We start from the raw sequence: 17,229 nt of genomic DNA, 5'->3' as shown, positions 1-17,229 counted from the left end.
GTTTTGTTTGCTTTTGTTTTAGTTTAGTTTTTTAATGTTTTATTTTGTTTTGTTTTTGCTTTGGTGTTTTGTTTTTTTTGGCTGAAATCTGATTTCTGCTTCCACAATTATTTGTGAACTCTGTATACCTGTTTGTTTATTGGTCATATGCTGGTATGCTGGGAAAGATTCTGGAACTGTTTAAAATTCAAATTACAAATGGAATTGTCTTGAACACGGTGTAAGGTTTCTGTATTTCTGTAATCGCTCAAACATCATCTCATTTAAAGATGGGTTTACTTGCACTTCTTATATTAAATGATATCTAGCATTATGGAAAAAAGATGGCGTCTCAGGTCTCCTCTGAGCAGTGGAGATTTGAGGAGGTACGAAATGGTGTGCCGTCTCTCCGAGGAGAACAGTAAATCAGACGCTGCTTGGGCTCCACCAGTGCATGAAATGGCTGCAGTAATGAATTTGCAGCCAGCACATTAGCATGCTTTAGCCTCTGTCTCAATTCTTCTGTTGAGTTCTCACTTCTGATAATCGTCTCTCTCGTATTCTAAAATGCAAATTGCATTCTTATCACAGCAAAGCTAGTAATAAATAGACACAGCTTCAAATAAAGTTTTCAGAGGAGTTTTACAGATCCAGCACTGAAGCTCAGTGAAAACTAGTGTTGAAAATGATTGCCTGCTATGTTTGTGCATGGATATTGTAGGTTTTGTTTCATAATCATAGCTTTTTGCTCTTTTAAAGAGATCAATAAGTGAAATTGTCTGTGATTCAAAAACTTTGTGCATTTTTGACTCAACCAATAGCATGCGTTTGAGATACTATTTGTTTGTTTGTACATGACAGACCAGAGTATAGACATTTTTGTCATTACTTTTGCATTCGTAACTTTTTGCAATTCAACTGGTCAATGGATAAAATTATGCATTTAAAAGTCAAATTGGTTCAGATTTCTTAAGCTTTTGCATTAGCAACAGAACTGATGTTTTAACATGTGCTTTACCACGATTACCTTATTAATCACTCTTTTTTTAAAGCAATAGTTGAAGTGAAGTGAAGTGAAGTGACATGTGGCCAAGTATGGTGACCCATACTAGGAATTAGTGCTTAAACACAACATGATTCCCATCCAAAGTGCACACACACAGCAGTGAACACACACACACCGTGAACTCACACCCGGAGCAGTGGGCAGCCATTTTTTGCTGCGGCGCCCGGGGAGCAGTTGGGGGTTCGGTGCCTTGCTCAAGGGCACCTCAGTCATGGTATTGAAGGTGGGAGAGAGCGCTGTACATTCACTCCCCCCACCTACAATCCCCGCCGGTACAAGACTCGAACCCACAACCTTTGGGTTACGAGTCCGACTCTCTAACCATTAGGCCATGACTTCCCCAGTTGGCCCTATATAGGGGCTCATGTGCCTCATGAACTAATGCAATCAAAGTGAAGGGTCTCTGACAAGCTTTCACACTGATTGTGGCATGTCTCCTGATTTTCAAATCGCTTATTGCATCACTGTATTAGTAATGTGCACTTCACTGACCTTCCAGCTTCTAGCTTTCAGACTTCCCACATGATCTGTGGATGATGGGGTGGTGGGGAGACAAAAACTGAAAAAGTAGAGCACTGTTAAATGTTTAATTGAGTATAAATAATAAATAAATAAATAAACAAATAAACATGTCAGCATTACGTTTCACAGCCTGAATAGGAGGGGAAAGGGAAGCTAATATGACAGAGTATTGATTTGGCTCACAGAGCATTCAGTAATGAAGTGTGGGATTGCATAATTCAACCCCTTTTGCTGCAGATGTAATCTGGGATGTCTGCTTTTATTAATTGATTGCAATGCATCTGCTGCTAATGGCATGCTATACTTGAGGGGTGTTGTAGCTGTGAACATTTCTCAGCTGCTGTCAGGTTATGATGTCTGTTTTAGGTTGCATGCTTTTGATTATCAATACTTTATTCTAAGGAATGTGAACCTTTGAAGGAAAATTTAAGAAAATATATAATTTATATGGATGTATATTAATGATTATTCAAAAGTTCGTCACATTTCACCCCCAGAATCAAATGTAGTAAATAATATATATATATTTTTTACTTGCATAAAGAAAACAAATTCAAATTTTTAGGACCATTTTATATGAATTTGTATTCAAGATTTTTTTCTTTTTTTTGGGGGGGGGGGAGTCATGGACGAAGTCATAATGCACATGACTTTGTCTGACATTTGTGTTAATAGCCTATGTATAATAATTATAATGTACACATTTTAATTTGTTCATCAAAAAATGTATTTCAGTATTTTTCTCCGTACAATCTACATTTTTTTTTAAATGTATGTAAAGCAATATGAATAATTTATAAACATGATTTATAAATATAATGAATCATAATTAAGATAATAGGACTGTGGGGGGAAATGTCAGAAAATAATGTTATATAAATAAAATTCTAAATAAAAGTTTGATTACAAAATATTTTATATATAAATCTAACATATTTTTCCTCAATATGTACGTGTGTGTGTGTGTATATATGCATCTCATTAGCCTAATAAACAAAACCCTTTGCTAGCACTGCAGGTGCTTAGTATTTATTTTAGATATTGCCCTTTGACCTAATCTTATCCTTTTAATTAAGGCTAATCTTTCTTCTGGTGGATTTGGGCAAATAGGCCAGTTAACCTCATAACTAAAGAATCACTGTTGCTTGTCTGGAATAATAGCAAGCTCATCTGAGTCTATTGAAAACTCACCAGGCAGAAAAACACTCCTTTCAGAAGTTGCAAAGCGGCATCACAGCATGGCCGTAAATTTAGGTATGGAAGACAGGAAGACATGCCCTTACCAAAGTTAAGAGGCTACTGAATAATCCCTGCCGATATTTCTAGCACTTGCATTGAGACTGAACGGAGGCGATGCACACATGATCTCGTGTTTAACAGCACATCGCACGAAGCAGATGTGTAAATTGTAAGGGCAGAGTAATCCATGAAGGTTTTGTTTGTTTTAGGTCTGTCACGAATGAGATGCACTTCCATTTGTTCGATGGCATCAACACTTAAGGGCTAAGTGCATCTCTGTTCTACTCGGGCAATTCATTACTGTATGTTAATTTGTTGCTAGCGCCAGGAGCTAGCCAAACAGATCCCACAGCCCTCCATCTGGCCAGGCAATTTCAAACTGAGATGGGCGGCAGTAGGTGCAGCTCGCGGAGGTGGGGGGAAAGATGAATAAGAGGGGCTTTTTAATGGTCTAGTGTGCATTTATTGACTGCTGGGAATTTTCTGAGATTGGGCAGCCGCTAAATTGCCTGCTCCCTCCGAGTTATTCATGAAGTCACAATGTAAAGCAATAATTGCCTGGCAATAGTAGATGCAATTTCTATGAACGCGCGTCGGTCCACTTTGCTTACAATAGGAGTGACTGGCTAAGCCGCTGTGTAATGATGGAAGTGCACAGAGCGTCGTTTCACCTCAAACGACAGTGATCACAGAAGAGTGAGCCGTCTTTTTGTGGCTTTCCTTCGTGTAGACCTTTCATATACATGAAATCACTTTATTAAGCAAGTAAGAGAGAGAAATGAGTGGACACAGCAGTATTATTACCAGTTCTGTGCTTTTAAGGCCTGGTTTTGTTGTCTTCAGGTTTAAAGCTGTCTGGAGGTCCGATTCTTTGGTTACTTGATCAATAGGGCTTTAATGCATGACTCCAGCATTTTAGAGGTCATTGATTTGCACTTTTACCCCCAAAACATGTTTGTTATATGAGAAAAAAGTCAATGAAGCTCTCACTTAAAATGAGTGGTTCAGCTAGCTGTAACACCATATCAGTCTGATGTCTCTGAGGTGATATTATTACATGACACGGAATGTTTTTATTCACTTTCTAGTAGTTATCTAAGGAAACTTGCTAGTAGCGCTCAAATATCTTGTTAAGGTTGTGCAATATGTGCAATTTTGTCTTAAAGAACACAAATGCTATTTTTTTCCGTCTTCTGTGTTGATTTGCATCCATGTAGCCTTATTTGTACAATTTTAAAAGTGAAGAGTGTTTTTAGGTAATAATTGCATTATTAAAAAAATCATGTATTGTTTTGTGTGTGTGTGTAATAAGTGCTTTTTTTTAACACCAAGACCTTTGAATAAAAAAAAAAATTGTCTAGTTTCATGTGCGGTCCATAAAGAGATTTTTATAGACCCTGAGATCAAGAAACATTGTTCTGTCTATAATTAGAGTGTCTGGAATATTTATGCCAGTGTTTGTTTCTCACTAATAGCCTTTAGATTGTTTTTAGTGCATGTTGTAATTTGCTGTGCATGGATTTATTTATTTATTTTTAAAATTTTTACTTATATATTTTAATGCATTTTTGATTTATTGTTTTTTTTATTTATGCATTTTAGTTATTATATTTAATATGCATATCTTATTTATTTGTGCATGCATTTATGCATTTATTTGTTTATTTGTATTTGAGTTTATTAATGTTAAGCAATCAACTTTTAGTTCCATTAAATTTAATTAGCAGTTAAATTGTGATAAACTTGATTTTTAAATATATTTTTACTCATTTATACTTGATGCCAATTTGACCTGGCACTTTTGCTGTATTGATGCGCTGAGGTTAACAGTTTGTCTTGGCGTGTCAAGTTTGTGACCGTATTGCTAATTCATGTTTCCTTTGATGTGAGACTGATCATTATTATTTGGTGTTTTGTGCACAGTGAGAGCAGGGATAGCATAAGAGGAACCTCTGCTGCCTCCCCATTAGTCCCCTGGCAATAACATGCTCTGATGATGGTCCTACAAAGCATTTTTCAAAGGCCATCTAATGGCTTCTGCCTGCTGCTGAAATATGTCATTAATGTCTGTGGCAATTACGAGAGTTGTCAGAGCTCCGGCTTTGTGCCGCTCTGTCCACGGATGAAAGGGTTGTGGGAAGAGAGAGAAAGGGATGGAGAGAGGGCTTTTGGGGAGGAGGAAGTGAACAGTAGAGGAGGTGATGGGGAGGTAGTGGGAATTGCTCTACTTGGGTATTAATTGCGCAGGGCCTCGTTGCCTCCACAGAGCAGCGGTGACAGACTGTACACGCCAAAAGAGAAGCGTGATGTTTCACTTAGGGATATTCAGAACAACCTGTTTTCAAAATAGACTAGTCTTATGGAAGCATATCTGGCTTGTTTCGGGTTCGTCTGACTTATTTCTTAGGGGGCATTTTTTAGATTTTGTATTGTCAGTAGTATCAGACCAGTCAGCCAAAAGATCCTAGTGGTTGACCAAAATGGGATTTTTAATGACTGATGGCAATGCTGATGTCAGTATGAAAATTAAATGAAAGATACACCCTAAGGCCGTTGGCTACATTTGCTATATTCTTTGTTATATTTGATACTGTTCTTCATATAGCTGTTTTATTATTTTCAAGTTCTGTGGTCTTAATACTAAAACCTAACTTTTAATACATAATACTCTTTTAAAGTTTTAAAACATGCTGTCTCAGTTTGTACATATAATATGTAATGTATATTATGCATTTGATTATATATAATTGTGTATAAATATATATATATGTAATAAAATACGATTTTAAATTGTCTATATTTGTCTTTTATATTTTATGTGCGTTTAAATGATTGAATTTGTTTTTTTTAAATAAATTACCTTGTTTTATTTTAAATAAATCATTTTATTTAAACCTTAATCTTAATTTACACTTTAGTACACTTTAGTATAGGTAGGGACCAATTCTCACTATTAACTAGTTGCTTATTAGGATGCCTGTTATTAAGATGTTGTTTAATAGTACTTATAAAGCATTTATTGTATATGACTATATTCTACATCCCTAATCCTACCAAATACCTAAACTTAACAACTACCTTACTATTAACAAGCAGCAAATTAGGAGTTTATTGAAGAAAACGTCATAGTTAATGGTTTGTTAATAGACAGACCCAAGTGTGACCCAATTTTGCTCATCATTTTAGGGATAATATTTATATAAATTATATAAAAAAACAATGTAAACTAAATTGTTGAGTTAAAAAAACAAAACAATGTTTATCTAAAAAAAAGCCAAATAGCTGCTGATTAATGATTTCTAAGTAGTCTTTAAAAGTTATCAACATGTTTAATAGGTTACACTTTCTCCTTGTTTATGCTCATTTCTACAGTTGTAAAGGTTGAAATCTCTTTACTGAATGATATAACCAACAAATTCCAACAGGGAACATTTTGTACCCCCAGAATACTCCAGTAGTCTTCTTGGTCAGGTGCCTTTAGTTTGCCAGAGTTCATAGCTAAAGCTTTGCATGTCTGTTCTTCCGTGTGTGTGATCTTTTCATATATATCTAGCCCTTTCTCTCTCCCCATCTCACGTAAAATCAGCGCTTTCTGCTGAGTTTGCCTGTCTTGAACATGTGGAGGGCTTCTCCTGTGCCTCCCCGTGCTGCGGTGAGGACTTGATTGGCTGTCACACTTGTGTTTGCTGAACAACTCCTGTGACAAAAGACTCTTCAGCATTGCCTTGATGGAAGACATGATTGACGCCTCATCAGATACGAAGAGCTCTCTGGCTCGCGGTAAATTGCTGCAGTAAATGCTGCCCTTTTTATACATTTTATTTTCTGGAGAAACGGGTCCCTTTCTACCTGGATTTCATTTTCTGTGCAGTTGTGAAAGGTAGCATGTAAAAATGCACAGCAATTCAGGATGGAGGCCTGAAAACAAGATGTTTAAGGATCTTAATAAACATTAAGATCCTTTTAAAGATTTTTTCTTTAAAAGCTATGGATCGACCAGCTGTATGTCACAGAGGCTCGTCGCACGAGTGCAGCTGCAAATCAACCAATCCCAGAGCGGCTTCCCTTTCACGCCCTGTAAAAAGCCAACACGCTCCTCCAGGTTGCCCCTAGTGGACTGGCCATGTGATTGCAGTAGCCGCGGGCGGCTGGGAGAAAGGAGGAGTTGGAATAGTGAGAGAAATGGAGGAAGTCTGACTGCCTGCCAATTGCGTCTACAAGTGCCAGGACTGTAAGATGGCAGGTGGCACAGATTTCTCTCCCTGGGGGATTAGCCAGCAAAGAATAAAAAAGGGTAGACCTCCTCTTCTTATCCTTTTTCTCATGCCGCCGTCCCCCCACTTTGCTTTATTGGTTCCACAGATCCAGTATAGAAGGTGTTGAAGATGAGCAGGCGGAGATCATGACTGTTATTACTGCCTCCTTCGTCTCTTATTAGCCCTGCCTTTCTCCTCGACACATCCTTACCATCAAAAGCCTGTTTGGGCTCTGAGCTGGGAAGGCGAGAACCACATGTTTTGTATCCGCCGAAATAAAGTGTCTTCTCATCACCCTCGTAATTATCTCCGAGCTGTCACATCCTATTGGCTTCTCCAGGCATGGAAAATGGGGTTTTGTGCGTGCTGCAAAGCCGGCCAGCCCGGGCTGCCGTCGGTGGTGGCTGCGCTGAGCTCGAACAGTTCTGCAGAAAATGCCCATAGGACAACCTTTAAATCTCACATCCACTGCATGTGAGGATTAACAGCAAATCCTGCCTGACAGAAGTGTGTTTACTCTCCCCTCGACATCCTGTCAAAAATATCACCTCCATCCAAAGAAGTTTTTTGGACCTGAGGGGGTGTTGCCTGAGGAAACACTCAAGAAAAAACATACACTGGGGTTAAACTAAAATATTGGAGGTGGAAGAAACCTAAAATTTATAATGATTGTGGTGCATAGGCGACATAAACTGACATGACCCATCCTCCATCTACAAAAAAGACTATTTTGTCACTATACTAACAAACATATATTTACATAAAACCAAACAATCGATCAAAACTGAAATGTACACCTATATGGATATTTTTTATTTTTTTTGGTCTAGTCTAGTAGAATGATTTTGATTTTGGCTGTCCTGTAACTGTGACTGTAAACAACTTTTTATAAATTAAACAAAATTAAATTGGTTATTTGGTTGCATTTTATTTAATTAGAGCGGGGGTCTAACTGGGGTCCACTTTTTTATAATAATAATAATAATAATTTAAATGTTTCACTCTTACACACCTAAAAATAACAGGGACAAAAAGATACACTTAATAAATATATTAAGTTATGTATATTATGTATATGTATAGGCCCTGGAATGTGAATTGTACCAGGAGAATCCCGCCAAAAAATTTGTATTTTACCCCCCAACGCAATTTTTACTGGGGGACCCCCTTGAAAGCAATTGGGCTATTTTCAGGCTTGTTTTGAGTAGTAATTGGGCGAAAACCTGGCAACCCTGCACCAGACAGAGTTGTCGGCGATTCTTCCTATTGTAAAGTCATGCAGTGTGTAACCTCCTGTCGTCCATTCCATCGTGAAGAGTGAACACAGCAACAACTGAATGCTACCTCAGATAGTCGTTCAGTGTGAAACCAACAGTGATGCAACGTCTTTGAAAATCGTGCAGTGTGAACTCGGCATTAAGTGTCTATTGGGGCGGAGCTGGGGGGTGGCTTCTGAATGTTTTTTCAAAAGACCCGAATCTTTTGGGTTTGTTAATATTTTTGTCAAAAACATCGTTTTTCAACACATATCATACAGAAATATTTTAAACTGTTCAATACCGCTTTCCCGCAGGATTGGTAAAATGATACCAGCTACGCTTTCTCTCTCTCTGACAGTGAGTTCATGTCACACACAGCAGTCCTATATAGTCACGCTTCCTGTCAATCACTCGTCTTGTCTAAATCACCTCAAGCATTTACTGTTACAGAACGATGAAGAGCACTTACATTCAGGAAATAACGTAAATCGCACGTGACGGTGGTGCGTAAATCGCGTTACCCCTCCCACTTCTGACTGTTTTACTGAGATTTCTAATCCCGTGCGAATCGGCCATTAATATTACAGACGTCCTGTGGTAAAATTACAGTACCCCATCTACCCCTGTAAAACGAATCCCGTCCGAATAGGGCTTTAGAATGATTTCTGATCATGTGACACTGAAGACTGAAGAAATGGCTGATGAAATTCAGCTTTGCTTCATAGAAATGAATTATATTTCAAAGTATATTAAAATAGAAAACTTGTTTTGTAAAACTTTATTTGTAAGTCGCTTTTGATAAAAGCGTCTGCTAAATGACTAAAAGCAAAAAGTAAAGAAAACTGTTATTTTATTAAATTGCAATAATATTTAACAAAATTTATTTTTTTTCTGTATTTTTGATCAAATTAATGCAGCCTGTAATAAACCGTAATGAAACTTTTTGTTTCAGTGAATGAATTAGGAGACACATGTGTAGTGGATCAAACTGGATCATATAGGAAATGGAATTCATCGACAAGTCCACCAATAATTTGTAATAAAAAAAAAAAATCTGATTCTGGACACTGTTCTGGATCATTGCAGCCCAGTTTAATCCCTGCACACACGATGACACACACATATAGACTCCCCACCCAGTATAATTAGGTGCATGTGGACTTCGTCTTTTGAGGAATGATTCGAATCGGACGACCGGCCTCATATGCGGCCCCATTTGGAGCACAAAAGACTGTCTTTTGTCAGGGTGAGAGGGTTAAGAGAGCTCATTTCACGGCAGTTTATTTGCTCTGGTCCCAAAGGGACGTCCCTCCAAGAGTACTATCAACTCCACCAGCTGGTGTTGGGACGGGACAGCACAAAGACCCCCATAAAACTGACGTCCCATTTAAACAGCATTTAAGACAAATGAGGTGATGGGGAGGGAACCTATTGTGTGTGTGTGTTTCTTTTTTTTTTTTTTTTTTTACTGGTAGCAATGATTCAGGCAACTTATCAAAATATGCTTCTTTTATGTTGTTTATGTTGTCCTTTCTAATTAAAAGCAACATAATATGCTAATTAATATGAACAGTATGTATTGTCTTTTCTAGATTGTCTTGCTGTGGCTTCTTGGGTAACTCTAGCCAAAAAAAAAAAAAAAAAAACATATATATATATTGTCAGTGTCACATGATCCTTTAGAAATCATTCTAATATGCTGATTTGTTGGTCTTTTTTTATTTTATTTTACCAGTGTTGAAAACAGTTGTGCTGCTTAATATTTTTGTAGAAACTTTGTCACATTTTTTTTCAGGATTATTGATGAATAGAAAGTTTAAAAGTACAGCATTTTTTAAAATAGGAATTATTTGAAACGTTGTAAAAAAATCTTACTGGCCCCAAACTTCTGAACACTACAGTAAGTAGTGTATTAATAAGAATTAGGAGAGCTATTATAAATTATTTTAATTAGCACTTCATTGGTAAATTCATTGGTCTAGTTCATGAATTTCATTTGTTTCTTTTTCTTCAGGTTCACAGGCGTTCGGCAGAGAGGCTCCGAGACTTGTGCTGTGCGAACAGAGGCACCTTCATTAAAGTAGGGCAGCACCTGGGATCCCTGGACTACCTACTGCCTGAGGAGTACACCAGCACGCTGAAGGTCCTGCACAGCAGAGCACCTCAGAGCAGTATGGAGGAGATCAGGCAGGTCATACGAGAAGACCTGGGGCAAGAGGTTTGTTTTTCTGTCTGTCGGACAAAGTATATGCATTAAATGGGTGATGTAAGGAAGTTAGGAATTTCAGCAACTACTTGATTTTCCATTCATGACATATTTCTGGAATATTCACTTGGAAATAATCTGGAAATGAATCGTAAATGTTGGTTTATTAATTTATCTTCATTTTAATGATGCAAATCACATTTTCTCAAGTCATTATTGCAGGCTGCTCCTTGTGAGCGACAGGGGCTGGTATTCAATAATTGTCTCGGTCACTGTGGGTCAGCAGGGTTAATGTCACATGAGAGAAGCTGTGGTCTCCCTCGTCCTCTTCTGTCAGCACTTTTGTGCCTCTCGTCAGTGCAGTCATCCTGAAAGTGCTCCCTCTCAGAAATGTTTTGACAGGCATTTAAATTTTGGTGGAGATAATTGTTCTGTTCTGAAGATGACCGGTTCAAATCATCTATCAGCTTGTGTCCCATTGTTTTGTGTTGCTATCCGGCTTTTTTCTCACATTACACAGGAAACAAGGCCATTCAAATTATGCTATATGCTGTTTTGTTACTTTTCGAATCAATTAAACATATAATTTTACCTGAGAAATGATACACTTAAAAATAAAGGTTCCAAAAATGAGTTTTCACAGTGATGCTATTGAAGAACCTTTTCTTGAAGAACATTTTAATAATCTAAAGAACTTTTTTTTCTAATATAAAGAACATTTTGTGCAATGGAAAGATTCCATGGATGTTGAAGGTTCTTCGTGGAATCATTGATGCCAATAAAGAACCTTTATTTTTAAGATTAAAGAAAGAAAATATTGCACTGAAGGAGGCACCCAAGCCATACGGTGCGGATAATTCACCCCACAATTAACATTTACTAACTCCCAAGCTATCCAAGATTTATTTGAGTTTGTTTCTTCATCGGAACATATTTGGAGAAATGTAGCATCGCTTGCTCATTAATGGATAGATTATTGTGATGTTTTTATCCTCTCTTTGAACTGCAAATCACATTTTCTCAAGTCATTATTGCAGGCTGCTCCTTGTGAGCGACAGGGGCTGGTATTCAATAATTGTCTCGGTCACTGTGGGTCAGCAGGGTTAATGTCACATGAGAGAAGCTGTGGTCTCCCTCGTCCTCTTCTGTCAGCACTTTTGTGCCTCTCGTCAGTGCAGTCATCCTGAAAGTGCTCCCTCTCAGAAATGTTTTGACAGGCATTTAAATTTTGGTGGAGATAATTGTTCTGTTCTGAAGATGACCGGTTCAAATCATCTATCAGCTTGTGTCCCATTGTTTTGTGTTGCTATCCGGCTTTTTTCTCACATTACACAGGAAACAAGGCCATTCAAATTATGCTATATGCTGTTTTGTTACTTTTCGAATCAATTAAACATATAATTTTACCTGAGAAATGATACACTTAAAAATAAAGGTTCCAAAAATGAGTTTTCACAGTGATGCTATTGAAGAACCTTTTCTTGAAGAACATTTTAATAATCTAAAGAACTTTTTTTTTTCTAATATAAAGAACATTTTGTGCAATGGAAAGATTCCATGGATGTTGAAGGTTCTTCGTGGAATCATTGATGCCAATAAAGAACCTTTATTTTTAAGATTAAAGAAAGAAAATATTGCACTGAAGGAGGTACCCAAGCCATACGGTGCGGATAATTCACCCCACAATTAACATTTACTAACTCCCAAGCTATCCAAGATTTATTTGAGTTTGTTTCTTCATCGGAACATATTTGGAGAAATGTAGCATCGCTTGCTCATTAATGGATAGATTATTGTGATGTTTTTATCCTCTCTTTGAACTCTCATTTTGACGGCACCCATTCACTGCAGAGGATCCGTTTGTGAAAAAGTGATGTAATGCTAAATTTCTACAAATCTGTTCTGATGAAGCAACAAACTCCTCTACATATTGGATGGCTTAAGGGTGAGTAATAAAATTTTTTGATCCTTTAAGCAACAACCTAGCAAGTTTTTTTCTTCCGAACATCTAAAAATCGAATCTTTTTAATGCATTCTCACACTGTGGCAATCACAAATCCCGTTGCGTTTTAGTATTTCAGGTATGGTCAAGGTCACAAAACTTCCCAGTTCTGGCGGAATGACCTTGAACAAGGACAATTCAAACCTGTAATCACTCAGCCGGAGTCTGAGCAGGTAACCGTTAAAGAGTGGCCCTCCCTCGTCTGACCTTGAGAGGGCTAAGCTTGTACCCGACACCTCTAGGGTGATGACTGCATCTTTACAGTTTTATTATTGTAATTATTAGCTCTAATAGATCAGTCTGACTTCTTGCTTCACTGCCTTCCCGCCTCCCATTTTTCTCTCTCTCTCTCACAATCCCCATCCCTCCCTGCTGTATGACAGCCGCACTGGCTGCAACATTACGTAATTCTAGCCAGGTCGCGACTGGCTTGCGGAGGTTTAGTTTTTTTTTGATGTGTGTGTGTGTGCTGCGAGGTAAGAAGCATTTGAGACGTCGCTGTTTTGTGTGTCGAGAGCTGGAGATGGACCCGTCACGGCTCGTTGGGCTCAGTGCGGCGGTAGAATAATCTGTCTGCCTCTGTGTCACAATAAAAGTCCCCCCAATTCTCTGGCTTTCTCCTTTTGTCTCTCGTTCACTCCATTATCGTTTCTGTGTGAGAGTGTGTGGATATGTAGATGAGGTGCGGCTTGCGCTCCCAATGTTGTGCAAGAATAATGCTTCTCTGTATGCTCCGTGTCAGGTCAGCGCAAGTGTTTTTAATGAACATTATTCATCTGGATTTAGCAGGGATGTTTCTTTGAGGAGAAAAGCATAGTGGTGTGTTCTCAGGGAAATTTGGGTGGGAAAGAAAAAACAATAATGCAAAATTAAACCAGAAATGTTACTAAATATGAAATCACTAAAGTTAGTCTATTAGTAGACAGGTTTCCATCCATGTATTTACATGTGAACTTTGGGATATTGCATAAAAAAACCATAAGTAATATTTGACCTTTTATTTTTATTATTTTTATTATTTATTTACATTACCCCAATTACACACACACACACACACATATATATATATATATATTACACACACACACACACACATATATATATATATATATTACACACACACACACACACATATATATATATATATATTTATGTATATGTATATATGTAGTGTAGCAGTTGTAACTACTCAGTATTTTTCTATAAAAAATTTTGTATGTGTAATATAATTTGAATTTATTAAATAATGTTAATATGTTTATCAATTGTCAGTCAATATACATTTTTATTTATTTATTTTTAATAATTCTTAGTGTTGGTTTCCTGTTAATGCTGCAAGGTAAATTCTTTTTTAAATGCATTCAACTTAAAAATGATATAAACATCACGTTACATATATACATATGTAAGTTTACAGTAGAATTAAAAAGCCAAACCCAGAGAAGGAATCTGCCTGCTCATTTCACAAGTCTACTGTACGCCACTGGACTATAGTATCCGTTGTGCTGTGCTGTTCCGTGACTGGTTGGCAGTTCGCTTCAAACACAGTCTCTGCCAGGGCTTTTAGCGAGCGTCTCCTGCACCGTGATGTAAACTACAGCATCCCAGAATTCCCCACCTCCCCTCATATTTATTTATGAGGCCTAGCATGGTCTCACACAAAATCAAAAAGCTGTTACGGGTGGCTCTGGATCCATTTAGATAAGGAATTATTGATATCACAAAGGTGTGGGGAGGAAGACAGACACTGGTTTTGGTTTCCTCTCAGCTTGCCTTCACTCTATGTCTTTAATTAACTCTTCCTTAAGCTCCTGAGCAACTGAAATGTTATTCCATGAGATTTCCAGTTAATAGAGCCAGGCCTCTGCTTTATGCACTCTTGGCGTAGTAGAAAGCCACTCAGCTTGTGTGTGTATATATATATATATATATATATATATATATGGATATACATGTATACACATTTATATATTTATATATAAAATACATAAAATTAGTAATAAATTCCCTGTCATGTGGTAGCGATAACACTGCTTTTATTGTAACCTTGTTCATGTATGACACCTCTCAGCACACAACAGAAGAACAGCTATTATCCTTTTGCATTGCATGGCTTTCTAGAAGCCTTAAGGAACGTTGTGGGCTGGTGAACAGCATTAACCTCCAGCACACTGTAAGGGAGGGTTGGGTAGAGGGACTGAAAAAAGAACGAGGCACTTAGTAGTTCAATTATGCAAATATTTATCAAAAGTAATTGTCACGTTCTGGTGAAAAATGGAGCTAATTACTCAACACTACCTAGTTTTGAGCTCACATTGGGGGGAAAGAATGTGCACACAACAATTTGAGCAAGGACTCTCAACCATGAGCCTTAGGGGTTGTTTGTTAATAAATAATGGTATGTACTGAGGTGGTTGTGAACATTAATAATAATAGCAGGTCTTTAAATTTAAGAAAGTGTAATCTAAATTCATAAGTGCAATTGCTTAGAAAAGTAATTGCACAACAAGACCTTATTCATGCCAGATTTCTCTGGCAGTGATTTTTTTTTTGGGACTGTTTGCCAGTTTTATCGTCCACAAGATAAAAATCGTAAGTGTGATCGCTTAGTAAAATAATAACGCAACAAGACATGCAATGTGACATGTTATTCCTGCCACAAAAGGCCAGACTTGGATTCCTCTGGCAGTGTATATTTTTGGGATTTGTTTGCCGGTTTTATCGTCCACAAGATGAAAATCGTAAGTGTGATCGCTTAGAAAAGTTATAGCGTGCAACAAAACATGCAATTTGAGATGTTATTCATGCCAGAAAACGTCAGACTTGGATTCCTCTGGCAGTGTATCTTTTTTTGGGATTTGTTTGCCAGTTTTATCGTCCACAAGATAAAAATCGTAAGTGTGATCGCTTAGTAAAATAATAACGCAACAAGACATGCAATGTGACATGTTATTCCTGCCACAAAAGGCCAGACTTGGATTCCTCTGGCAGTGTATATTTTTGGGATTTGTTTGCCGGTTTTATCGTCCACAAGATGAAAATCGTAAGTGTGATCGCTTAGAAAAGTTATAGCGTGCAACAAAACATGCAATTTGAGATGTTATTCATGCCAGAAAACGTCAGACTTGGATTCCTCTGGCAGTGTATCTTTTTTTGGGATTTGTTTGCCGGTTTACCGCCAACAAGACAAAAATCTCACTTTTTTGTGAGAGAGTGATCACTTAGAAAAAGTAATAGTGAAACAAGATGCACAATTTGAGATGCCAGAAAAGGGCAAACTTTGAAATCCTTAACCCTAACTATGAGTAATTTTAGATGCATTTATGACATAATGTAATTATCGTAATTCCGAGATGACGACATGTGACCTTCTAGGCAAACTATGCATTTCTATGGCAACACCATTTGCGCCAAAGCGTAAAGTGCTTGCAGAGCTCATAATTACAACTTGTAAGCTCGGAATGTTCTGAGAGCTACGACTTGGACCATGTGACCGCTGTTTCACATAAAGTATTACGTATTGTCATCTCGTAATTACGGTATGGCAAGAACGCAGCTTTAATAGTGATTTTTGGCTTTGAATACACCATTAATTAACATTACTGGTTTCATGATTTATCATCGTTGTCCTATTATATATAATCCTATAGTCAAAATGGAGTGAATTCTTGTAGGTGATTGTATTTAGTGTAATATGTTCTCGCCTGAAAATGCTCTCCTCCACATCTGCCGAGGCATATGCTTTTGCCATGACACCTCCGCACATTTAGATAGGTCTTGCGTGGTCAGTCACAGTTTCACTTGAGGATGGTTAGATCTAAAAGATGCTTCCATATAACCTAAGAAAGGCCCTGCCACTCATTAACCAAAGGAGACTCAATTAACCTTTTGTAAGACAGTGGGCTGTTCAAGATAGGTTGGCCACATTTGTTTTTACCACTCCACTGCAGTTCTCTACTTTAGCAAAGATAGAAGTATCAGTCTACGGTTTCCACTAGTTTTCTGTCAAGAAATGCTCTTTAAGCTGTCATTGATATAAAAACACCTCACCTTCATAAATATCTTCTCACACGCACAGGTTCATGTCGAGTCCAGAGATAGGATCTCTCTGTAAGACCCTTCCACAATATTGTATTTAATGTCACTGTTTGGTCACATCATCACTTTTTTTCTGCACCGGAGCATGCAATATAATCTCTAATCGACACGTAGCTTCTTGACAAATCCCACTTCAGTTGAGCAATCGTGCCATCTGAGCTACGAGATGAAGTTCTTAACCGCTCTGTCAGCCTGGTATAAATAGATCCCATCTCTTTTCCTCCTCTCCTAATATTCTTTTGCAAACTTCCTGAACCATTAGCTCAGCTATGCCCTTGAGGGGGACAGAGTTTTGTTTAAAAGTAAATTTTTTCATTTAATTAAAATGTCACTATTCTTACAGTTTTTTTTATCTAATTATGTTTATACTATTAAAATATTTTATTTTATTTTTTTATTTTCAAACATGCTTTGTCAGTTGTTGACACATTTATATGTTTGTTTGTGTGTGTATGTATGTGTGTGTATATATATAGAGCGAGAGAGAGAGAGAGAGAGAGAGAGAGAGAGTACAATTAGAATTATAGTGTTTTTTAATTTTAATTTTAAGTGGTCACTACTCAAGTCTTTAGTGTCACCTGAATATTCAGAAATCATTAAAA

The 17,229-nt window shown here is 37.4% G+C and overlaps 1 protein-coding gene across 2 annotated transcripts in view; it reads left to right on the top strand.

The window, feature by feature from the left end:
* adck1 (aarF domain containing kinase 1) overlaps positions 1-17,229 on the top strand; it is a 143,824-nt gene that overhangs the window by 37,576 nt on the left and 89,019 nt on the right. For both annotated transcript variants that reach the window (XM_016269702.1, XM_016269701.1), the window contains exon 4: positions 10,336-10,539. In XM_016269702.1, coding sequence (XP_016125188.1) covers positions 10,336-10,539 — 204 coding nt within the window. The remainder of the gene's footprint in view (positions 1-10,335; positions 10,540-17,229) is intronic.

This window comes from Sinocyclocheilus grahami, unplaced genomic scaffold, assembly GCF_001515645.1.
Source record: "Sinocyclocheilus grahami isolate Dianchi unplaced genomic scaffold, SAMN03320097.WGS_v1.1 scaffold54.1, whole genome shotgun sequence".
In the NCBI taxonomy this organism is placed as follows: Eukaryota; Metazoa; Chordata; class Actinopteri; order Cypriniformes; family Cyprinidae; genus Sinocyclocheilus; species Sinocyclocheilus grahami.
This window is presented reverse-complemented; position numbering and strand designations above follow the sequence as displayed.